The sequence below is a fragment of the Sander lucioperca genome, chromosome 19 (genome assembly GCF_008315115.2).
Source record: "Sander lucioperca isolate FBNREF2018 chromosome 19, SLUC_FBN_1.2, whole genome shotgun sequence".
Classification (NCBI taxonomy): Eukaryota; Metazoa; Chordata; class Actinopteri; order Perciformes; family Percidae; genus Sander; species Sander lucioperca.
Window position 1 is genome coordinate 19703533 of NC_050191.1, and position 25470 is coordinate 19729002.

At 40.8% G+C, this 25470-nt stretch overlaps 2 protein-coding genes across 18 annotated transcripts; both read left to right on the plus strand.

The window, feature by feature from the left end:
• snap91b (synaptosome associated protein 91b) lies at window positions 1-25469 on the plus strand. Of its 16 annotated transcripts, none has more exons than XM_035995156.1 (23): window positions 2-656; window positions 773-1047; window positions 7390-7532; window positions 7932-8007; window positions 8939-9041; window positions 9192-9285; window positions 9387-9498; window positions 9600-9706; window positions 9796-9837; window positions 10452-10525; window positions 10757-10762; window positions 11316-11328; window positions 11421-11545; window positions 12221-12294; window positions 12492-12506; window positions 13098-13268; window positions 15136-15234; window positions 18570-18635; window positions 21047-21133; window positions 21682-21743; window positions 22813-22890; window positions 23003-23116; window positions 24027-25469. In XM_035995156.1, exons 2-22 carry the CDS (start codon window positions 918-920, stop codon window positions 23087-23089), a joined length of 1764 nt encoding a protein of 587 aa, XP_035851049.1. In that variant the 5' UTR covers window positions 2-656; window positions 773-917; the 3' UTR covers window positions 23090-23116; window positions 24027-25469. The 16 variants fall into 16 exon arrangements, 15 of the variants coding, with proteins under 15 accessions (XP_035851050.1, XP_035851049.1, XP_035851051.1 ...); XM_035995158.1 differs by having other exon boundaries at window positions 3-656; window positions 21062-21133; XM_031321819.2 differs by having other exon boundaries at window positions 4-656; window positions 21682-21713.
• On the plus strand, window positions 15245-18561 carry LOC118493825 (clathrin coat assembly protein AP180). Of its 2 annotated transcripts, XM_035995171.1 has the most exons (4): window positions 15245-17197; window positions 17457-17531; window positions 17879-17965; window positions 18452-18561. In XM_035995171.1, exons 1-4 carry the CDS (start codon window positions 16843-16845, stop codon window positions 18454-18456), a joined length of 522 nt encoding a protein of 173 aa, XP_035851064.1. In that variant the 5' UTR covers window positions 15245-16842; the 3' UTR covers window positions 18457-18561. The 2 variants fall into 2 exon arrangements, with proteins under 2 accessions (XP_035851064.1, XP_035851063.1); XM_035995170.1 differs by having other exon boundaries at window positions 17879-18561.
• Window position 25470: the final 1 nt, after the last annotated feature.

The window sequence follows — 25470 nt, forward strand, 5'->3', positions numbered from 1 at the left end:
TAGTGACTCCCCTTTAAAAGATGTGGGATGCGACGTGTGTCATCCGGCCCTGTCCCCTCTGGAGGAGGAGAGTATAGATGGACGTATAGATTGGCCAAATACATAAACAAACGACAGGGGGGAAGGAGAAAAGGGAAATTCCTTTCTGCCTTTTCCTCTTCCCGAGCATCTTGCTCTGCGCAGTGTTGGCGACACCACCGGGGAGCGGTGCGCATTTTCCTTCGATCTGAGGAGAGGACCACAGCATCTGAAGCGGCATTACTGAGCCAAAACGGACAAATCTAAGAGGATAGAAAAACCACAATCTGACAACCAAGGAGGAAATTGTGGGTTATTGTCTTATTTTGAAAACCCTTTGATGCCCTGACTCGGGAGGAGACAGCCAAACCCCATGCCCCCTCCTAACGGGATATTTGACCGACCGATGGAGTGTTGATTTACGTCATTTTCCAAGAATATTTTTTGGACACTCAGAGGAGCCTCGCTTGTAACACATTTGTCATTGGCCTATTTCTTTTTAAATAAATTGCTGCGGGCTGAGAAAATAGCTTTCATTGCCGGTTTAGTGTTACATAACCGAGTGGCATTAGCTGTCCAAGGTGCTGAACTGAACGAAGCCGATACCGGGACGAGCCGAGGGAAATTCACAACCTTGCGTAAGTCTCATGTCACCGCTCATATCATCAACGTAACTGCACGATTTGATTCGAAAAAAATAAGGTTTATGTAGTGGTTTGAGCTCATTGAATGTGCCTTTTTTCCGCCCACACAGAAGGTCAGGCCTATCTTTCGGGGAAGAGGAAAGCAGGGGATCCGCCAACTCAACCACCGGGAAGCAGCCGGTCTATAGTCACACATTTTTTTCATCGTCCCGTGGTGAAATACATTCCTGAGGTGGTCGATTCAACGGAGAGAAAATGTCGGGGCAAACGCTCACGGATCGCATCGCCGCTGCGCAACACCAGCTAACGGGATCAGATATGGCCCGGGCTGTCTGCAAAGCTACCACTCATGAAGTGATGGCGCCCAAGAAAAAGCACCTGGAGTGTAAGTGTAGTCCTTCTTCCTCTTTCCTACTGCCTTATAGGGCCTAGGCTAAAAGGCATATACACCACACACATCCACCCAGACCACATGCTATTACAGACATAGCATAGTCATTTTCCTTAATTCCCTTATCTTAAATGGGTGTGGTGCCATGATGAATTGATGCAGCCATGGTGATGACCCCTCTGGTGACCCTTTGTGTCAGCCTCCAATACAGATGATGGAAACCCAGAGAGTGAAAGGGAGAGTAGGAGAGAGGGAGGGAGAAAAGGTCATATTTTAAGGCATACTGACAAGTAATCCTCAGCACTAGACCATTTAATGTCCCTTCTCTGTGCTTCTGCAAAGGCACTTCCCTTAACTCTTTACATTGAAGCTTTAGCAGAACTGCTGAAGGCATGCAAGTGTGGATAGTGAAGTGAAGTGCAAGTGTTACACATAGCCTACTAAATTAAAATGTAAATTTCAAGCTTATGCTGTATGAAAAACATGCAAAGAGACCTATTTGGGTTCCATCAGTCACGTTAGGCCAGTATAGGGCCATAAAGTCACAGATGAATAACATCAAACCTCACAGCTTTATTGACACATCTCCAGATGACAGCAGGGGCCACCTTATGACAAACCATGATTAATTACTGTCATATAGCATAAACAGTGAGTCAGACCAAAGCGGTAGCGGTGGCACTGCAGATGGCGGGTGGTCTGATTGGCCCTCCATGTCTTCCTTTTTTGTCTGTCTGTGTCTGTGTGTGGTCGCTGGGCAGGTCTGGTCCTGTGTCTTGGGTTAGGACCTTATATCTTGTGATCCGCTCCCCTGCTGAATAATTTAAAAATCAGCCAATGACTGCCTTGCATTATTTACACAGCCAAAGGTGACAATGCTAATGCTAGCCATGCACTAGAGACCATTGCTCCCTCACTCTCAGCTGTGTCCGTAGGTTTGTTTTCTGTGTCTTTAAATTTCGACTGCACAGACTTGGACTGTTGAGCAAACTGTCACTGGTACAAGCCTTCACCTCTTTCTCAAAACTACAGGAGACACCTTATTGACCTCTTGATATGACAAACACTCCAGACATATGGAAATATCCTTATGAACTTTACTTATGAGAGAAATAAGCAAGACACACATATGGATTTGTTGTCTTCCTTAAGGTTTTTAGTCCATGAGGTTATGCTGTATCTGTTACTAGGGCGATTTAACAAGCCTCTTGTATGTAGGCCACTGTGCTTCTCTTGTATGTGTGTCTTGGCTGGAGGAAATTCCTAACCTCAAAAAACTCAATGATTAATTTTTTTTGTCTTGATATAGTTTAGGCTGAAAATAAGAAGTAACAGCAAAGTAATCATTGAAAAGTACAAGTAAAGGCTGCCTAAATAATGAACTATCTTTCAGTACATTTTATTTACAAGAGCTTCTTTGATGGTAGATATATACAGAAAGCCAATAAGTCATATTTATTCCACAGTGACACAGTCAGTGACCCTTGGGGTGGGCGTGGGCGTGTGTGTTGTTGGTGGTGGTGGTTCAGTGCGTTTCCATGACAACAGATTAAGAGTGTCAAGGGATGGCACTGTAATGACAGAGGGCAATTGTTAGAAGAAAGAGGACAGATGACAGGCCTGTTATCTCTAGTGCGCAGAGACAATCATAATGTATATTTCTTTAACTAGAACCAAACACTGAATGTACTGTATTTGCAATAGTCTTCGAGTGTGGCTCGACTGACTAAACATTTTTTCTAACAAGTGGCAATTTTTAGGAGGACGAATGGCCATTACTGTCTTCTAATTGTACATGTCAAAATGTAAACGATGAACAGCCTGAAGTGATTGGTTTGAATAACTACAAAATAAAAGCTGCAATGGTAATTATGTGTGCAGGACTTTCCACTATATACAGTAAAGAGCAAACATCTATTTTTTTCTGGCTTTAATGTCTGCATTTGATTTCAGTGCAGGGAATGAAACCCATGTGTCAATTGTGTGTTATTTCTTGCTAACCAATTTCATACTTGAGTTTGTTTAGTCGTGCACTGTATAGACACAGTAGCTGTAGTGAAAAGTGCACTGGAGGGCATCTGTTACAAATTAAAGGGAACATGTAGTCCATGCAAAGTCAAATAAAAGAGTTTACTCAACACCAAAGGCAATAGGTATAAATTCATCTGAGGTCATGTTAAAAATATACTGGGTGTAGAAATAGCTATTTCGAGGAGTGGAATCAATGTACCAACCTGAAGGAAGCAGTGGACCACATTTACATAAGCATTTAGCAGTTAGATTATGTGTCCAGTAATATGATGGTGTGCATGTGTGAGACACATTTGCTGGAGCCACAGTAAGCATGCAGGGATGTGGTCTTTAAAGGAATAGTATTTTTGGGAAGTTGCTCTTATTTGCTTTCTTGCTGAGAAATGAAATGGTCCCTCTCATATCTGTCTTAGCTTAGCCTAGCATAAAGACTGGAAAAATGGGGGAAACAGCTAGCCTGGTTCTGTTTGAACAAAATCCAACTGTCAGCACCTCTAAGCTCACCAATTAACACGTTGCATCTGTTTAATTTGATCCCTCCAAAAACTGAAGTGTAAAAAAAGACAGGCTGCTGTTTTCAAGGGGGTTATGTGCCAGAGTTTTTCTTGGCAGGGAGCAGTAACTTCTTGTCGTCACTGTGAGGCTGGTTGGTAAATTCTGTTACCTTCAGACAGAGCCAGGCTAGCTGTTTCCCCCCTGTTTCCAGTGTTTATGCTAAGCTAACCTGCTACTGGCTGTAGCCTTATATTTCTGTATGAAACCACCCCCTATTTCCTATATAGCACACTTTATTTACTGGCCTGCATTTTATTTGAGTATCTGAATCCTGAGAGGGAGATTGATGTTCTATTCCCACAATGTTAGCGTTGCGCTAACAATGCCACACACTTTGTCACAATTTATAGATGCAAAGATGAACAGTTGTACAACTCTACACCGGTGTATGTGTTCGAAATCTCAATTTACTGCTCATAAACTATTGCGTGTGTATTATATAGGGAGTAGTGAATGAGTTAACGAGGAAGTTATTTTGGACACTTGGTGTGAATGCTTCTGAGAAAGGCTGTCAGGATGGCACTTACTGTAAATAGCTGACAGGAGTTAGGCTATCTGGATGAATCTACACATCAACACAATGTTAATGTGTGACTTCTTTCTAATTTAATCTGGAATGTTCTGGCTACTATGAGAGTGATTTGTTGTGCATAAAAAAAAAACGATTACAGCACACAGAGACTAGAAAAAGACACACAGTGTCACACACAAACATACAATTGCACAGTATGAGGCCTCAGTTCATTCTTAGAGCGTTGGATTACCGTCTAGTCTTTATTTAGCTCAGCCAATCCTCATTACACACACACACACACACACACACACACACACACACACACACACACACACAAAACAGAATTCATGGATTATATCCTATGATATGGCCAGTTAAACACCAGTAAACAGATATAATAACATATCTACATACAATAGATAATACCATAAAAATAAGCTACATACACAGTTATTATTGGCTATTATGAGCTGAAAGTATGGCTGTGGATAGCGCTGTGTTCATCATGCTAGTATGAATATTAAGTTGTAGCTGTGCCAGTGACATGATAATGTTACATAATCACATTTCAGCCATTGTGGACCATGTCTCTCGGTTTGTGTGTGTTATTTGAAAAGGCTGCAGGCAGAATGTAATATTCAGCCATTTCACAGAGAAGTGAAGCTCAAGAAGGAACGGGGAAAAAACGAGAACAATCAAAAGTGTGGAATAAAAACGCTAATGTGGGGATAGTCAAGCTGACATTGTCTATTTCTTCTTGTGCTGGGAAGATAATCAAATAAACCTGAATCATTATATATCAACCGCACTAGTGACACAAAGCTGATAACAGAGATGTGTTAGATGGTGAGCGTAGAGTGAAACAGGTGGTGCCAAGAGAGGTATGTGTGTGTCCTGTTCGGGGGATGGGTAGTGAGACAGCCACCATAGAAAGACCAGGACCAGTGATTAGTGATAATCTGTTTACAACCTCCCCAACCACCCTAACCCCCAACCCCTCTGTCCAGCCTGCCACTATGACCTTTGTAGAATAATGTTCTTACTATTTGCAGATAAATATAATAAGAATGTAAAAGGTTTCCATAAGAGACCAAGTGTGTGTTGGTGTATGCTTATTTAGCTTAAGCCATAACTATAAGATAGTCAGGGTCACAGTGGCCTCGAGCAAAGTACATTGAGTAATAATAACAAATGACAACGAGACATAATACATAAATTAGGATCAATTTAATTCCAATTTAACGAATGCGCGAGGATATATAGGTCTTTTATTGGGGTCAGACACATTGTCCCAAAAGGGGGGGACACAGAGGAGGTACAATTCCAACACCTTCAACAGCAGTTCTTACACATTCATATCTACATTAGTGCACTCATCAGACTATCTGCTGTTTTACCTTGAGGGCCTCTCTTTCTCTTCCCTTCTGCCCCCCTCCTGCTCATCCCCTTGCTGTATTTTTGGTCTTTGGTTTTTGGTATCTACCTACTCAAAACAAGGCCAAGGCCTGTTCGATATAATGGCCTTCCACTCCTTCCATTATCAGAGGTGCCTGCCAATATTTGCTGCATTCCTCTCTGGCACTAGGTATACATACAGTCAGTCCTGCCCTCGTTGCTCAGCTGTCAATGTCAGAGGGACGGACTAAAAAAATGCATTTGCAGTATACACAGCATGTAATGTTTTATATTTCAAGAACTTAAAGGATATTTTAATTCTGTTCTTTTTCTACCACAACTGTGCCCTCAATACAATATGTGCCCCTGTATACATTTATGTCAGGTATGGTAAACATATTTTAGGGCCTCTAGTGTGGTTGGCATGATTGGCAAACATTCTGAAATAAACTTCATTAATAAAACATTTTCAATTGCTCTGTTTTTATATTTGACTGTTTCTGTGGCCATCTGTCTCTCTCTCTATCAAATAATAAACTCCCACATCAGAGAAAGAATATGATAACATGCCTTCAGCAGTTCTGCTAAAGCTAATAATATGATAATAAGATGTTATATATGTTATGTCTGCTTACATGCAGATTGCAAATGGTGGCAGTATCATTTTTCACAAAAGATTGTTCACAAATCTTGTGATAAATTACAAGTATGATGTTTGTGTCAAAATGAAAAGTGCCACAAATTATGATGTAAAAATGATTGAGAGGAAATCTCAGCTTGCATGTTGCAAATTGGGCGCCCCAGGTACGCAAAACTATGTCTATACTGTAGTATAGAGCTGAAACAATTAGTCAATTATTTAATCTGTTAATCAACAGGAATTTGATTGGCAGCTGTTTTGATAAAAAAAAAAAAAGTCCTTTTTCAGGCAAAAAATCCTAAACATTCTCTGCTTCCAGCATCTTCAATGTGATGATTTGCTGCTCCTCTTTGACCTATACAGTATGATGATGAATTGAATATGTTTTGGTTTTGGACTGGAATTTTCGACCAATTTAGACCAATTGGTTAATAAAAAAAAGATAACTGGCAGATTAAAAGGATCATTATGTTCAGTCTTAATATAAAGTATGTTATCCATTAAAAAAAAATAGTCTAGAATAAACTTAATACAAATGTTCTCAATATGTAAGAAATGAAATAAGTTTTCTGGCTAACTGTTAGTATTTCCATGAAGCAGCAGTGGCTTGTTTGACCCACAGAAGAAGATGCAGTATTCATACTTTAGAGGAGGAGGAGAGTTTGGCAGAAAATATTGTAGATGCGTGTGAGAGTGGACTAAGAGGAATTGTGCTTGAAATGGATTGAGAAATGAGATGCATCACATTTTACACTTATTCCACATTGTACTATTGCAATGGTCTGGACACCACTGTTGGACACCTCTCTGTCTGTCTTAGTGTCTAAACTGGCATCCAGGGTCAAGAGCTGACAAAGCATTATTTTGTCTTTCTGCGTTGTCAGCATGCGTGCGTGTGTGCCTGCATGTGTGTGTGGGCTTGTGCACCAACATCATTTGATATGTACATCAGGTCTTCCTCCTGGCCTAATATTCTCATGGGTGACTAGAGCAGCTCTGCAGCGAACACTAATCGCCTGCTCACTTAATCTAAGTTTAATCAAATCTGTTCAAATTATGTAGGCATTTGACTAGACTAACTCTCCTCTTACATTCCACCCTGTATGAAATTTCCCCTTCTAAAAAACTACTTTATGTCTTCAGACCTCCAAATTTCACATGATGTCAATGATGATAATGTTTCCGTGTGGCTGTGTTGCAGACCTGGTGTCAGCCACCAACACCACCAACGTGAACATCCCTCAGATGGCTGACACGCTGTTTGAGCGAGCCACCAATGCCAGCTGGGTGGTCGTCTTCAAGGCCCTTGTCACCAGTCATCACATGTGTGTCCACGGCAACGAGGTTAGTGTGTGAGACAGGCAGACCAATCAGGTGCAATTCAGTTTTTAGTTTAATTCAGAGATATAAGATAAATACAAAGGTTTGATTTGATTGTTTGGGATTTTTTGTCTTGGAATACATGGTGGAAATTACTGAATGGATTTGCTAAATGATCACCCATTCCAAATGTATACTAAATGTCTTGATATTTAACTTGCGAGGTTACCACTTTGGAGAGCTGAAATCAGCCTTCTGAGTACTTTGAGGGTTGTGTGTGGTGCTGAGTGGAGTTAGACAAATAAAGGCTTTAACCACAATTCCTCAAAGTAATGAAATAAGTTCTGTGGGTTCAGTGTGTTTAACTTTAACTTAATTTCTTTCCTCTATTGCCCTTGAATGTGTTTTTATTCTCTTCCTCAGAGGTTCATTCAGTACTTGGCTTCCAGGACCTCCCTTTTCAACCTCAGCAATTTTATCGACAAAACCGGCTCTCACGGTAAGAACAATATCATCTGGCAAAAAAGAAACAGGAAATAAACCAGCCATCTGGCAAATACGTAGATGGGACTGGACATGATCACACACATGTAAAAAATGTACACACACTCATACACATTCACACATGCATCGGTCTCGAATGTCTAATGGTTCATGTGTTATTACGCTCATATTCGTACATTTTGTTACGTTTTTTTTACATTCTTAGTCAACCCAGCTGTATTGGGTTGCCCTATCTTTTAGTGCATTTTTTCTTTGACAATATATAAGAAAATGAATCTACAACCTCAATTCAGATGTTCTAAAGAAAACAATGAAAGGATGGTTTATCTCAAAAATGACTACGTGTGTTTGAAATGTTTCAAACACACGTAGTCATTTTTGAGATAAACCATCCTTGTCCATGTGGGATAAAAGAAGAAATTGGTAACAAGACAGCAGCGTGCAGGTATTTTCTAAGCGTTTTGTGCAGATAACTGTTACCCGGAACCTGCAAAGAATGTATCAGTGTTATAATAATGGTTGTTACAAAGGCCAAATCTGCAGTTCCTAATGGTTTCAGCTGAATTTCACGAAATTTGGATACATGTGTAGTTTTACTTTTCAGCCCATTTTGTAAGGCTTTTGTTTTTTTATGTTTTTCCCTTGAAGAATATAAAGATTTAAATTGATTGATTGTGATATTTATCTAGATTTTAGCTTCCTATGTTGTCAAAAAGTATTATATTACCTGCTGCAAGAAGCCACTGTTCAACCCAATTTGTAGAAAACAAAGTCACCTTGGCCCAAGGAAAGCTTAGGAGAAAGTGAGGAGAAAAATGAATTGAATTAAATATATATAAATAATAAAAAAAAAAAAAAAAACGTTTTAATATTAAAAATAAACACAATGACCTCTGCCTGCTTTTTGACATACATTTCCTTTTTAGGATATGACATGTCTACATTCATCAGACGGTATGGACGATACCTGAACGAGAAAGCCTTCGCCTACCGCCAGATGGCTTTTGATTTCACCAGAGTGAAGAAAGGGTACGTCAAACATGGAGGCAGAGAGGTTGTGCATAGGCCTTTGTTCCTCACATCTCTACTTTCTACCATCTAGGCTTTTTCTTCACTTGAGTGCTATATCCAATGGCTGTTCTCATCCCTGTGGAGCCTCTCACTCTCTGTTTCTTTCAGTGCTGAGGGTGTGATGAGGACCATGACCACTGAGAAGCTGTTGAAAGGCATGCCTGTTCTGCAGACTCAGATTGACACACTCCTGGAGTTCGATGTGAGTCAGACTTTGGCTTCATATCAGCACTATGCAGCAACACAAGACAGAGGTTTTCCCAGGGCTTGCAATTCTCACATGTCCTCTGTTTCCTTTCTCAGGTTCATCCCAAGGAGCTGAACAATGGAATCATCAATGCTGCATTCCTGCTTCTCTTCAAGGACCTGGTCAAACTGTTCGCATCCTACAATGACGGAGTCATCAACCTATTAGGTCGGTAGTCCATGAGTATCTTTCATTTGGCATTTCTCCAAAGATGAAAACATGCATCACAGAGAATCTGAACCTGCAAACCTTTTGCTTCCCGTACGTAGAGAAATACTTCAAGATGAAGAAGAGTGACTGTAAGGAGGCCTTGGAGATCTACAAGAGGTTCCTGACCAGGGTGACAAAGATTGGGGAATTCATGAAGCTGGCTGAGGTATGGGGCAATCAACGGTTCTTAATGCCACCTTCATAATGATGCATATATGTCATGACAAAACTCTTAAACTCTTTTTCCTTTAACAGACAGTTGGAGTTGAGAAAAACGACATTCCTGACATCAACTACGTAAGTTAAAACATATCGTGGCTCTTACATTATTTTCCTGGAAGGATTGCGACCAAGAATGTAATTCAAATGAATACCACCCATTCCACCTCTCACACACACACACACACACACACACACACACACACACACACACACACACACACACACACACACACACACACACACACACACACATATACACTCACAACTCACCCACTATAAATCTCCCCACCCCAGTGTCTCCACCCGGGGGTAGTAGTGGATCTAGCAGACTCAGATGACGAAGACTGTCCTTTTACACCTCTAGAGGACCCGGTAACCACAAAAACACAGGGTGCCCTGGCTGAGTGCCTGTTTACAGGATGGCGTGTTGGCATGTTGATCCTAATTGAATTTCAGACACACAAAAGTGTGTGTGTGTGTGTGTGTGTGTGTGTGTGTGTTTGTACATGCATGTGTGCTATGCAGTGAGCCATCGACTACTTCTGTTATTGTTGTGCACATGACAAATAAAGAACCTTGAACAGAGATTTTCTTTTTTTAAACATGGACTTGCACAGCCTGACATTGTGATGTAGCAGACAAATAGATTAGGATTATTTATTGATTGTTCCACTTTTTTTTTTTGTCAGGCTCCCAGCAGTATCCTGGAGAGTCTGGAAACACACATGAATGGTCTGGAAGATGTGAAGGGCGGAAAGAAGGGGTAAGAGATCATCAGTTTATGATACTCAGTGTGAAGCCAGATTAGAAGAATTAGGATCACATAACAACAAAAGTAAAAGAAGTTGAGGTCTGAGAAACTCCCTCTTAGTTTTTCATGAAAATAAATGTATGTAACCAAGAGAAATGTTGGTAGAAACAGGCCTATATTTCTATAATTTCCTTTAACCCTTCCTTTCTTTTATCCCCCTTATTGTTCATTTGGAATCACCAGGGAAGGGTGAGCATATGCTGTATGTTTTGTTTGGAGTTTACTAACTTGTTAGAAAACTGTGTAGATTGATTTCATTTCCCTTATGGCCTCATCAGGTAAACTTACACATTATTCACGGGAATTGCAGTATGTGGGATCTCCATGTGAATAGAAGCATAACTGCACCACAGCTAAATAGGTTTTAATGTGGAAATGTGTGCATTGATGTGATTACACGTGAGAAACACATGTTTTGATAAGGTCACCTCATGTGTATTATCACATCCTGACATGCAATGTGATTCAGTATATGACAGGTTTTTTTCCAAAGTTGAATTGATTAAAAATGTTGACAAAATGAGAGTCTTTTAAACAATTGGACATACAGTGTTTTGCTTTGGAAATTAACTCTTCATTGGATCACATACTGTATGATGCAACCTGTCTTGCATAGTTGTTCTTGAGGTTTTTTTTCACCTTTAAAAAATAGATCCATTAAATCATTTTCAGTCTTGTCCAGGAGTTCTGTCCATTTAAAGCAAAAGCACTAACAATTCCTTCTACTCTTTCAATCTTTCAGGTCGCCAACAAAGGTAAGAGGCACAGTCAAAACAGTCTAAAATTTTATTGAGCTCTTCCAGTCTGATGCACTACTGAAAATGGGGCTTCACTGTCTATCTTTCAGGGGTCTCCGACAAACAACGTGTCTCCAACATCGACTCCGGCCAAATCTTCAAACGCTGTTCCCACACTGCAGCCTCCTCCTGGGGAGAGCGCTGCCGCTGCTGCTGCTGCTGAGCCAGCTGAAGAGTAAGGGCCTGTCAACTCTATGACCTCCTCTCGCTTCTCTGCCTTTCTATGATTCTCAACATTTGGCAATAAATAGCCCATGCAACCTTTGAAAACCATGCTTAAGAGCTCACTTTGCAGCGATTCTGTGGACTTTTTGCTGATATAGTTTGAGTATAACCCTAAAACGCTTCTGGATGTAACAATCTTATTTTAAGTCAAGCTATCGTGTGGCTCTAGGGATGGATTTTAGTCGGTCGGTCCACCACTTTGGTCCAGACTCAAATATTTTAACAACTGTTTTATGGGTTGCATTATGGTTCCCAAAGGATGAATCCAACTGACTGTGGTGATCACCTGACTTTTCCTTGAGTGGCACGAGGTTGACATTTTTGTTTTTGAGTGAAATTACTCTGTTGGATTGATTGCCATGAAATTTGCTACAGTAATTAATGGACATTCTCATGAGCCCCAGCTGTAGTTTGTGCTAAGTGCTTAATAGCAAATGTTAGCATGTTAACACATCGTTAAGTACAGCCTCACTGCGTGAATGTAGACCTCTAGTCTTGTTTGTAGCTATCACTGATAACACTAATATTTAATTATTTCCGCAACAAGCCAATGTAAAAGAATTACCTTCTGCAAAGGATGATGAACTGCATGTTGTTCACTCTCCGTATCTGCCTCCTTCACCAGTTCCTTGTTGGACCTGGATCCACTGTCCTCCTCGGGTCCCTCAGGACAATCAGCTGCCCCCACGTCTTGGGGAGGTAAGTGTCCCTCCTTCCGTCAACTTAGCTGCTGGTTCATCTGAAAGAATACAAATCCACATTCTAGCATTCACAGTAGATTAAGTCGCCATATACAGTAAGTAATCTATTTTCTGTTAGTGAACTGTCAAAAACTGTTTTAGCTTGGGCTTAAACTAACATGTATTTTCCTTGTTCTGTTGTTTGCTGCTTTAAAGATCTTCTTGGATCAGGTGAGGTTTCACTCTACTCTTTATTCTCCTCCAGCCTCTACAGTAGTCTAGACTAGTGTAGTCTTAACGCATCCTCTGGGACACCTCAATGACATTGACTTTCTTTCAAAACAAAACAAAAACTCTAATCTGAAATTGAGGTGGCATGGAAACAATGTCAATGTTTTAATCCAAATTAAACATGAAAATAGACTGTAATGTACAAATCCTCCCTGTTTGTCTCCTCAAGCTGTTCTCTTTAGTCTGAGTAGTCTCTTTGTTTCTCTCTGCCTTCTCTCTCCCTTCCCTCCACATACTCCATTGTCTGTTTTTGGTTTACAACGGGGGCTATTTTGGTTGGTTGTTTTTATTTGTTGGTTATGACTGGATGGTGTTGAATAATTTAACTTTAATTTGGTTAAAATTTGGATTTTACTTTGCTTGGTCAATTCCAAAATTTCTTAATTGGCTATAATTTGTATTGGACATTTGTTTTGGCTTGCTTTTATTCACTGTTGTAACGGTGACTCGACTGCATATTTTGGTTGCTCTTTTGGGGTTTATTTTGGTACCTTTCTTTGGGGATTTCAAACACCCCGTTGGTACTCGCAGAAATGGGCGATTCCTTGCTATCTGAACCCACCCTCACAGCAGAGCCCGCCCCCTCCTCTGCAGCAGCAACGCCCACTCCTGCAGCCGCAGAACCTGGAGTCTCTCTAGCTCCTCCCACTAGCACAGCAGCCGCCACCTCCCCTGGCGCCACCAATATGGATCTGTTGGGAGGTCAGTGGGCTTCCAGATAATTCTCTACGAAAGAATCACTCTGGGAAGCTCGACCCTAAAACCATCACACAAATATGATAACACAAAGACGACTGCATGCTCAAACACATACAATATGTAGACGAACTACGCTGATTTGTCACTGATATTGTCTGCATTCTGCTAATGAAGTTGCATCATCAAAAACAGTGAAGTCTTAATGATGCATTGATGCACACCTTCATCATTTTCAGCTCTCAACTGCCGTTCCTAGAAAAGTATCCAATATTAAATAGATATATGATGTTGATTTCATAATGACATTTGCCCGATAACACATTTATTTAATAACATAACGATTACGTTACGAGATACGAGATACGAGTTACGTATTGTAACTCCAGATTCTATGAGTATAGGCGCAGCCCTCTAAGAGCTGTCGCTATTGGGTTTATCCCTTCGACCTTAATCCAATAGCGACAGCTCTTAGAGGGTGAAGCCTATACGAAATAGAACTTTCTGTGACAATGTTGTTTTCAACATCCCCTCACCTTTCAGCCAATCACATTCCTCCAGCCTCTACAACTGCTACCAGATTTAGCCAGTTAGCTCCTGTTAGCTAGATCAACAACAATATTAGTTATTCCTCATCAACAAACTAGAGGCTGCTGCTGTAAATAAACACAATACACACACACACACACACACACACACACACACACACACACTAACTCACCTCCCCGTTTTTGCTCAACAAGGCCACATATGCTATCTACCTAGCTGGGTTGTGAGCTTATATTACTATTACTCAGCATCAGAGACCGCGTTAGCAGTGTTAGCTAGCTTCAAGTTAGCTGGAGCTTGTCTTTTTGCTCAACTCTGTAGTTCTGTGTCTTTGTTTGAGGAACATCTTTAGAATCAAAACACTGCAGACTTAACTGTGAAATGACAACTGTTAACAATGAACCCAATTGGCAAAAGTTGCCAGCGGTTGTTCAGCTTGCTTGCTTAAGAGAGGCAGGGGGCATGTGATTGGCCGAAAAGGTGAGAGGGCTGTGACAGCTGTCATGAAAAGTGATGTTATGAAATAAAATGTGACATGATATCAAGTGTCATTAGGGAAAATGCCAATATGAAATAAAAACAGACTTCTGAAAAATGGACAACAAATTAACTCCAATAAAGTGTGTCAAATGTCACTTTGAAAGTAATGATGAAATAACATTTCTGAGTAATGAGTGGTTTGATTTCACAAATAATTGCTTCATTTTACATAATTATTTCATTTGATTATATATTTTATAATTATTCATTTATTTAATATGACCACTTTGGGTTTCCATAGAAAATAGGATGATACTTTACAGAAACACACACTATCTAATTTTCTCTCTTGCACTCCACATACTCAGAGACATTTCTGCATTATGTAATTATGTACAGCCACAAACTCACCTTCCGCTTGCACATAAACATACTGCTACAGTCATTCTCCACATGCGTCTTGTTTGATAGGCAGACATGCTTTTCTTTGACCTCAGTGAAAAGCAATTCTATCAAACCCTGTCACTTGGCTTCAGCTACAAATGGCAGCTGTAACACTTGTAGATTTTAGGCTTACTTTCGTGCAGTAGATTAAACTTGCTGTAGTGCCTCCTGTCTGTATTCCCATTTGTCTATTCATCTGTCAGTCATTAATGTCCTATATTAAGGCTGCAAGCTATCATTTTTTTACAGTTGAATAGGCTACTGTCACAAGAAGCTTACCTTTATTTTCCCGATGCTCTCTTTTCTTCCTCATGTTTCTTGACTCCTTATTTTCTTATTTACTTCTTCATCTGTCTCTCTGGACGTCTCTGTCCTCTGGTGGGGTTTGTGTGAACCCCAGATGCCTTTGCAACATCTGCTCCTTCCACTGAGGCCTCTGCAGCAGCTGCTGAAGGTGGGGCCGCCGCCACGTCCGCCCCCGCCGCCAACGCTGGAGCTGGTGGGTGACAGAAAGTTTGTCTGTGTGTGTGTGTGTGTCTGTTTGTGTGAGTGAGTTTGAGTCAGTGATGGAAAGTAACAAAGTAAATGTGTACTGTAAGTATACAAAGTACCTACAATTGAATGAGCTATACAATGCTGTTTTCTACAAGGATCATCAACTGGTGATGATGCTGACTTTTCCCTGGTGACCTTTAACCTTGATATTTTAGCATTATATCAAGGATGTACCCAACAAATGCATATTTAGGATCCGTAGGAAAAGCAAAGGAGCAGGTGTGCAAAGACATCACTTTCAGAGCGAGGCCAGCTGTTTCCCCTTATTTCCAGTCTTTGTGCTAAGCTAAGATAACCGGCTACTGGCTGTAGAAAAATGCTGTTTATCGTACGCAAATTTGCATTTCCTACGATGGCAAAGGAATGTTCTGTTCTATTCTGCCTTTGATTGGCCATTAATTGCTGCCTTTGTTGGATTGGTTGGGCTTAGTTATGAGGAGTGAGATTGGTTAGGGTTAGGGTAAGAATACCAGGGTAAGCGAATCAGATGCAGAGTAAGGCAGGGTAGGGTGGGACATTCCTTTCCCATCCTAGTAAACACAACTTTTCTTATTGTACAGGCATGAGAGTGGTAGCTCTTTCATCTAACTCTCGGTAAATCAACGAATAAACTTTTCTCCCCAAAATGTAAAACTATTCCCTTAAGTAAATATTGCTGACAATAATTATGCATTTTATATTTAAGTAAGGCTTAAAATAGGACTCATAATGGAAAATGTCTATATTGTGGTATTGCTTCTTTTACTTAATGGACTAGTGTGTAGGATTTACTAAGTGGTGAGGTTGCAGATTGCAACCAACTGAATACCCCTTCCCTCACCCCTCAATTTCCAAGCATGTAGGAGAACCTACGGTGGCCTTCAGGTGACGTAAAAACGTGAAAGACCCTCTCTAGAGCCAGTGTTTGGTTTGTCCCTTAATAGCTACTATAGAAACATGGCAGACTCTGTGGAAGCAGACCCATCCTTATGTAGATATGAAGTGCTCATTCTAAGCTAACGAAAACACTACACTAATCAAAACATAACTATGAATATTATATCCCATTTCTGTCAATAAATCCCCCTAAACAAATCCAGTAAACCCTTTTTTGGTTTGAGTGCCATGACTGTGAATGTAAAGATGTTCAATAACTTGTATAGACCTGTTTGTGCCAGTGTGTTTGTGTGCATTTCTGGTTGGTCTCACGTTTTAATCATGGCTTCATCTCAAGGATTTGTGCAGGAACAGTAGGCGTATAGATTTGCTATTCATTACTGCTGGTGTCTGGACAGTACTATTGTTGTTACCATGGCGATCGAGAACAATGCTCTTACTTGTCTTTTATCTTTTGGCATCAGAAGATTTGTTGATTATGGAGAAGGTTGCCTGTGGCAGTTCCCTGGTTTCAGCTGTGGTTTGTTCCTCAGGTTTATATACTGTGAAGATGCTCAATATTTGCTTCATTTGTCAGATGCTATTTTTAGTTGTTTGGACTGACAGCAGGAGTGTGTTGGAGCTCTGAACATTCTCTCCTATCATTCCTCTCAGATTCTTTTTCTCCTCCGCTTTCATGTTTATAGCAGTATTTTCATCATCATCACATAAAATGTGTCTAAGTTGTATTAAAACCTTTAACATCCTCCCTTCCTATGTATGTGTTACATTTCCTCCTCACACCCCACCCCACTTCTTCCCCAAAGACCCCTTTGCTCCCTCGGATGGTAGCACCAACACAGCGTCTTCAGGTCTAGACCTTTTCGGCATGATGACTGTGGAGAATAATAACCTGGGTAGTTCACTGGATGCCTGTTTTAGCTCATCCCCCTCCCCTTCCCCGCTCTTCACCTCTGCATCCATCACCATCACCACCACTGCAACCATTTCAGCTCCCAGCGCTGCCAACCCTGCGACTGACCTTTTCAGCGGTAAACGTTAGAGATGTGTGTGGTCCAGTATTAATCTTAATGTCTTGTGCTCTTAGTCGTATTGATTAGCATCCTGCTGATTTCCCCCCATCTGGTGCTGCTTGTCATCCTCTCCTCTCTTTTATTCTTCTTCATTGGTATCATCAGATGTATGTGCACATATTGAAGGCCTTTTTCAGTTGGCTGCTGTGTGTGAGAGCAACCTCACCATTTTAAAGTGTTTGTTAATATTCCTCTCTGGGTGCGCATGTGTTCATAGATCTCTTTGATTCCATGCCAGACACAAGCTTCACCAAAGCAGACCCCGCTCCCAGTGTTGACTTGTTTACAGCAGGTACCCGATTGCACCTACTCTTGCACCTACTCTGCAATCTCTCGTGTGCTCTACTCTCATATCCTGTCTTGCTCTGACTGATTTTCAGCTTTGTCCTTGGCTTTGATCAGGGAAGGGGAAAAAAGGGAAATGAGATTGCTCTCTTATGGGTCAGCTTAAAGCTATTGAGCTGTCTGAAACATTTACTAAATCACTCGTACCTACTTTCCCATTCCAGCATGTACTGCATGCACTGCGATTGCAATTGATAAATGTGCATTATAATAAATAACGGGTCAATAGTATGTGTGTATTTGTGCGTGAGTATGTTTGGGTTCTAAACACTATCTCCACCTTGCCCTTCCCAGCAGATATGTTCAGCTCCCCTGCCCCCATCCTCTCCTCCGCACCCCCACCCAAAATTGACACGGGAGCCATCATGAACCTGTTTGGTGGTGGGTAACTCACATGTCCGGCTGCCCTCACTCTGCCTCCCTTGTTCATGAAGACATTACTAGAGAAGAAGAGTAAAATCTGGGAAACATCAAATGAAACTACTTAAATTAATATTAGGCTTTATAAATACTGGGAAGTTATGCTATTGCATATTGTACTTGTGTGTTGAAACTCATAGATATCTTGTAACAATGGGAATACCTGAGATGAATCTTGATCATGCTGAAATAGTCAAATTATTTCTGAACTGCAAGCTACGACTTCACTTTTGTTTTTTGTTTTTTACTTTCCTCTTTTTTCCTGGCCTTGGTGTCTCTGAAAATGCAGGTGGATGCTTTACTGCGACTGTCAAATGAGTATGGCATTATGCTGAGATGTGTGGATGTGTGCATATGAAAGCAATATTTCCTGGTTTTATGTAAATATACATAATTGTGTATTCAGTCTTCTTATCTAACTCTATGCACTTTGTTTGGCATTACCAGCGTGAAGCCGAAGGCTGACTATTACCCCTTCTTTGCCCTTATGCTGCGATGGCTCAACAACCTACTTTGACCTGGCATGGCATGGCATGGTTTGGTGTATTTTGGGTTGACCTGCCAGAGTCCACAGGAGGAGATGCCACAGCTGCTGCTGCTCCTGCTGCCCCCGGTGCTGAGCTCATGTCAGGTAAAAAATACAAATAAAAAAAACAAATGAAATCTCACTCTGCATGCATAGTGTGTACAGTAGAGGGAATGCCAACACGTTGCAGACATTTCACAGAAATATTTCCATTTCTGGGAAACACACTGTGCTGTAGCCATGGATGGATTACCAAACAGGCTTTCTGGTCAAAGGCCAAAGGGCCTCTGATCCTGATCAGAGTCTTTTTATATCAAGTATCTGTAGACCAAATCCAGTATACAACTCCAATATTTGTTTTTGTGTATTGTTTCTTTCATATTATAGCTGCACAGAATACTTTGGCTATACATTTCATCAAAACACAGTCACATTAGTAAAGCTATTAAAATGAGTTTAACAGCAGAATAGCTCTGCTTTAAGAAAATATAGCATGCCTTTCGGGCTAACTTTGACAGTTTCCTATATTTTCTATAGTGTGCTTCTTCATCTCCAGTGTGATCTAAATGCTGAGGTTTAGACTTTTTAGACTTTAGACTTTATTGTCCCCAAGGGGAAATTCTTATTCACAACACTGTACGTTATGGACTGCACGCTTACAGAAAAAAGGTACAAACCAGACTGACATGAATGACACACAATACACAGATAACACAGACGAAGAGGCACTGCAGTTTTTCAAACAACAGCAGAACCTGAGAGCTCTGGTTTACCTGCAAAATGTCGTTACACTAAAAGAGACGCTAGAGACGAATAGAGATGCTTGTTATCTTTCAATCTGGCTGTCTTACTCCTATAATCTGTAGAAGGGGTGGGGGGTCTTTTACATGTTTGTTCTTATAATCCATCCATGACTGTAGCTGTTGTTAATTTATTAATAATTGCATGACGCCTTGTTATTGTCATTATAATATCATGTACTTTGTTGACATCTTCCATTCAATTGTTTACAACAGTGTTTGCCTGACAAAATAGCTGTTTTGTGGAGTCAGTCAGTCACTGTTTCTATTATCTTTGGTAATGGTTAATGAAATGGTTTGCTATTCGCTAAGGTGCATTTTAGTTTTTTATGCATTTGCTGATTATCACACTGAATACCATATCCCCATCAAATAAAAGCTTGGGTGTAATGTTTTGACTCATCTTGTCATTGGGTCAGTAAAGCAAATTCCCTGTTGAGTCCTATGGATTCAAACAATGTCCATATATGGTTATATTAACGTCATCATCGCATCACCTCATTTGCATAGTACTACTGTGGTCATTAGTCTCTGGGGATTCCCTCTGATCTTTGCCACCATTCACGGCCCCTGTGGTATCTGTTACCATGGCAACACAAACCCTGTTCACCTGGTTTCTAGTCATCTCCTGTCCTGTGCCATTGGTCTTCATGTTATAAATACTGATGGTCTGCAATACTACTGCTTTAAGGCTTAACTCTTTCTTTCCCTTCTCTTTCTATCATTCATGCAATAAACTCTAATGGTTTCATTGTCACCCGCTCCTTTAAACCTCACTGCATTTTCTCTCTGGCATCTGTGCTTTTTACTTTCCTCTCTCTCTCTCTCTCTCTCTCTCTCTCTCTCTCTCTCTCTGTCTCTCTCTCTCTTGCTCTCTCTCTCTCCCTTCCTCACTCTCCCTCTCCATCTGGCTCTTGGGCTGGCTCATTGCTTGCTTCCTGCCATTTGATTGGGTGAGTTCCCTTGCTCTATAACACGCTAATTTCCCACAGTGCACTGCTGCATTGCAGTGGTGCAAGGCGAGCTCAGCTGCACTGTCCCTGCCACCACGAGATGCTTGACGGTTACAGAGTGTATGAAGTAGCAGTATTATGTAGTGCTTCTTTAGCAATTAACCCGGCTTCATTGTAGCTGCAGTGCTTTTGCTCTCATCATAATTTTTGCAGCAATCACATACAGTAAATATCTTGAAATAATTGTAATTTACCAACAAGCAATACAAAATATATTCTTGACTCCCTTGTGCATGTTGTTATGATGGTACGATGCAGTTCTATTTTTCACATATGATCATAAACTCTGCTTGGTATTTATCCCACATACAAGTTCTTATTTCCTAAGCGCACATTGCAAAAAACCATAGTAGTAAGCAGCTGACCTGACAGATGTCTCCCATCAGACTTGATTTATTATACACATTATTTTACACACAGACTGCACTAAACAACAAACCATTTATCATCATCTAACACTATGAAATTGTCTATTTTACTATTTGCTATAGATCTTATTTAATTTAATATTTTATGATATTAACCTGCTCTCTAGCTCACATTTCAATGCCCCTCTCTTCTCACTGTTGTCATGGAGACATCTATTGGTTGTCATGGTAATCCCCAGTAGTAAGGAGGACTGCTAGTGTGAGGATTGCTCGCATTGAAGGATGCTAATATCTCCCTCTTCTCCCCTCCTTGTTCCCTTCCCTCCCTTCTGTAGTATTTGATGGACTAGGCGATGTAATGAAGCCCACTTTGACCCCTCAGGCAGGGGATGTTGACACCTCCATGGCTAACATGGCAAGTAGTAAGTAGTCATTAGATGTCATAGATATTGATTTAAATACTTGGGGAAATACGCTGATTTGCTTTCTTTGTGAGAGTTAGATGAGAAGATTGATGCCACTTTGATGTCTGCCCGTTAGATATGGAGCTTCCACCAGAAGTTGGTTAACTTATCTCAGCATAAAGACTGGAAATAAGACTGGAATTGCACCAAAATGCTTACTCATGGGGGGAATTGTTGGGTCTCTGTAAATTATAGGTGTCCTGAGATACCATCTGTTATGATTTGACACTATAAATAAAAGTGAATTGAATTGAACTGAAACAGTGGGCAAACAGCTAGCCTGGTTCAGTCAACCGTAACAAAATCTGTCTAGCAGCTCCTATAAAGCTTATTTTATTAATACATTACATCTTGTTTGTTTAATCTGAACAATAACCAAAGTGTAAAAATGGCAAACCATGTTTCATGGCGCAGTATCAATCTTCTTATCCCATGTGGTCATTATGTCAGTAAATGAAAACAGTGATTTTGCAGTACTTCGCTCTCTCTCTCTCTCTCTCTCTCAGATCTCACAATGGGAAACCCAGCGGCACCTCAGGTAGCTCCCCCCTGTTGGGGTGCTCCCATGGTAAATGTTGTCTGTGTCTTATAGCATGGAGTGGAGCTGCATGGCAGCAACAGACAGGGCATAGCAGCCATCACAAGCATTGCCTTCATCTGGCTCTCCAGGTTTCAGGTCCAAACATAGACCCAGGAAACTGAGAGGTGTGGCAGTGAGGAAAGGAAACAAGACTTATAGCAAACTATAAGTTACTGGTGGATTTTGTTTAAATGACACATCTCATAGAACCTCCAATAGAGCACACGCAATGGTTGTAAATGTTTAGAAAATCCAAACCAAAGGCCAAAATGTAAGCAGATTTTAACATGCAGTATGGCTCAAAATGTTTTTTTATATTTCTGGAATATCTACTGGAGAGTGATGAAGTGGCAAATTATAGCGCAAAATTAAGAAACAGCTTCTCCTTCTTCTCTTAAGTTTCTATTTTCTGTTAAGCCTGTTAGAGTCCAGGCAAGCCACTCATAGCTGAACTCACTCGTTCATTGACACATTTGCTTCTTCTGGATATTTCAGTTGTCTTTTTGGCAACAACAGAAATGACTCTCTCATCTTAAGGCTACCTGCAAAAGGCTTCCTCTCTGCTCTCTAAATCTTTGAGCATGTGTAAATCAAGGACTATTATTAACTATTAGGTTAAGTTAGGGCTCTTGTTGTGTTGTTGTAGCTTTTTTTGTCCAAGTTTGGCGTGCCTCTGTCTTCACTATCACTTCCGTGTGTCGCTAGAAATCTTTCCGTGTAATTTATTTTCAACATTTGTGTTTGTGTATTGTTTTGCAGTGTGTGTGTGTGTGTGTGTCTGTCTTATATGTAGTGTAGTAACATCCCAACTCCTCCTCTCCCTCCCCTCCACACCTTTAGACCGTACCCATGGGTGTTCCTCATTTTATGGGGACTCACCCCAGCTTCAGCATGGTAAGACCACCAGTCCAGTATGGTCTAGTAATGTCTCTGAACCACTCTGGACATTACTGGACATTGATGGACAATTATCCCATTAGGTGGCCCTCACACCCATCAGATGTCCGACACTTGTGTCTTACTGTCTCTTTTCCCCTTCTTTCTGTCTCTGTGTAAGCCTGGGGCACCAGGAGCTCCCATGATGCCCATGGTGAGGCCAGGCTTCCCTGCCACTGGAGCAACCCCCGGAGCACCGGTAACACACTCACTCTTTAATGGATTATACACGCTCATGACAATTTCATACATAAAGGTTACAGCTGCTCTGACAAAAGGAGTTTAAATACTAAAAGAATATGTGTCTGCAGATGTCTCCCGGAGCAGCCCAGAGCCCCAGAAAGCCTGCACCACCGAGGAATGCTCTGGATGACCTCAACATTAAGGACTTCATGTAGACTGGCTGACCTGTAAAACCCCCCAAGGTATATAAAAAGCGGCAACTTAAAGAATCGAGATGTATTATTTTGTATACATTTGTCATGTCATGGCAAATGTTATGGAGCAGAATCATCTGTTGTACCAAGCATTAGCCACATGTGAGACATGTTTAATCCTGCAGTCTTGGCAAGCTAACAGGGTTAATGCGCCCTGAATGTGAAAGTCTGAAATGTCACAAGGCGATTAAAGGGAGTGATGTTTCTCATATTTCTCATGAAATACTGGATACTTTCAGCTCTTTAGGCCTTTGAAAATACTAGAAAATGAAATAATCTCAGAAGGAAAAACTACTTTTTAGATTTGCTCACAACCCATGTCTGCACTAGACTAGACATAATCTGAGATCACAAATAGACATCTTGTTTTAAAGGGGAATTTATAAAGGACTACTCAACCTGTGAAAACAGTTGTATAATGTATTTTGCTGCTCTGAGAGCTTTGTCAGGTCTGAGAGAATAACCTCTGATGAGATCATAGTGCTGTCGTCAGGATTATCTCGGCTTGGCCTTGGAGACTACAAATCTATAACAGAGGGTTGGCGCTACTACTAACTGGAGGTGTGGAAAGATGTAAATTTACCAGGCTGGGAGGTTCCAATGAAAAAATAAAATCCAGCTTGGCCCACACTACTGACTGAAAGTTAGGATATCTGCTTCAGTTCTGACCATTCCTTCTATCTCTTGCAAGTCCCCAAACTTAATGGAAGTGCAACTACAAGCTTCACATGTTAAGAATCTGACTTGGGCTGCCAGTCTGAACATATATTTTTTTGTCTCTATGTTTCTGAATCTGCTTCTCTGTCTGTCTTATCAGAGCATACATAATTAGACTTCACCTATTTCTATTGAGAGCACTTGTTTTAATCAAGTTTAATTTTCTCTCCCTCCTCTGTAGGTTTGTCAGTGTGTCTGGAGCTCTGTGGATGTGGATGTCTGCACTTCCCCCACTGCCTTCCCCTCAGTCATGCCCCAGCCCCTTCAGCCAACCAGCCATTACATCCACGATCTTTGCCCTCTGACCTCCTACCAGCCGCCACCCCTAAAAAAAGCCCTGTCCTCCTTATCTAATGTTGTAGCACAACTGTGAATGTGAACCCTAGATACAGAAAAACAAAACTCAGTTTATGTGTGTGTGGGTGTGTGTGTAATTCAGTGTTATCCTTTACTTAATATACTATGGAAAATGAACAAAAAAATAAATAAATGTGTATTCAGATTCATTCTGGATTTTCACGTATCAGCTGACTTGGAATGGTGGATAAACGTTGGTTTCTTGACGCATCTCCCAGACGAGGACTGTGTTGTTAAATGTGGATTGTGTTCGGTGTGTGTAACTTCACTGGCCAACCCCCACCTCCACCCCTCTGCCCCCGTTGTCCAAACTAATACTGAGCTATGTTTATGTCATTAAAAAACTTGGTTGTACCTATATCTGCTTGGCCATCCATCCTCCCACCTGTCTACTTTCAAGTTTTTGGAGAACAAATGCACCTGGTAACAATTTGCACTGCAAATCTGGACTTATCATCAAACATGAAATTGTGTTCAGTTTAATTTTTTTTAGGGACTGTATAAAACATGCAAAAATTTGTGAACTGTGTTCAAATTGACATATGCATTCTAGACTATTTTAAATAATGGATTATACATATTTTCTTTAATCTTTATTTTGAGAAAAAAAATGTATCATATATTTTTAGTCAAATTGTATGGTTAAAAATAAGGAAAGTAGACAAAAAAAATCCCCGCCTTCTTTGTACATACCCCTCAATCTGAAATCAGAGGCAGTATTGAATGGAAACTTTGCCCTGGGAGTTTGCTGTTGGGCCCTCAGCTGGTGTGGAGTGATACTGCATCGTAGCATGCGACACATGTCAATCTGGGAATACTTATTTCCTTGTCTCGGTCTCCACACAAGATGACTTAATGTTAGGGTGGAAATCAAAGGACAAGGAAGCATTTGTGTATGTGGTTGGGATGTGGCCTCAGTCCTCTTTGAGTGACGCAGCAGCGGTCAGTACATTTGTTCATGTACTGCCACTGGAAGTCCTGAGGACTCTCACTGTAAAGCACTCAAGTATACGCTGGATGTTCTGTGTGTTTATTTCCAAAAGTGACTGTATCTTAATCCATTGTGGCATTAACAAAGTGTTGAAAGAAAAATAAAGACGACGCATAAAAAACAACAATAATGTGGATAAATAATGTTTGCTAAGTATTCAAATGAAGGCTGTGTTGTTTTTTTGGGGGGTTATTATGGATGGCATCGTTCTTTCTCCCTCACCCCCACCTGCATGTGAGTCCAAATGAGATGCAATAAAAGACAAATACACTGATAC

What these genes read in the sequence shown, in the direction of transcription:
- snap91b (XM_035995156.1), top strand. Translation starts at nt 918, where the DNA reads ATGTCGGGGCAAACGCTCACGGATCGCATCGCCGCTGCGCAACACCAG. An exon ending in GCTGCTGAGCCAGCTGAAGA is followed by an intron (nt 11,546 to 12,220) that starts GTAAGGGCCTGT and finishes CTCCTTCACCAG; the next exon opens with TTCCTTGTTGGACCTGGATC. An exon ending in CGGTGCTGAGCTCATGTCAG is followed by an intron (nt 18,636 to 21,046) that starts GTAAAAAATACA and finishes TCCCTTCTGTAG; the next exon opens with TATTTGATGGACTAGGCGAT.
- LOC118493825 (XM_035995170.1), top strand. Translation starts at nt 16,843, where the DNA reads ATGTTTATAGCAGTATTTTCATCATCATCACATAAAATGTGTCTAAGT. An exon ending in TGCGACTGACCTTTTCAGCG is followed by an intron (nt 17,198 to 17,456) that starts GTAAACGTTAGA and finishes ATGTGTTCATAG; the next exon opens with ATCTCTTTGATTCCATGCCA. An exon ending in TGTTGACTTGTTTACAGCAG is followed by an intron (nt 17,532 to 17,878) that starts GTACCCGATTGC and finishes TGCCCTTCCCAG; the next exon opens with CAGATATGTTCAGCTCCCCT.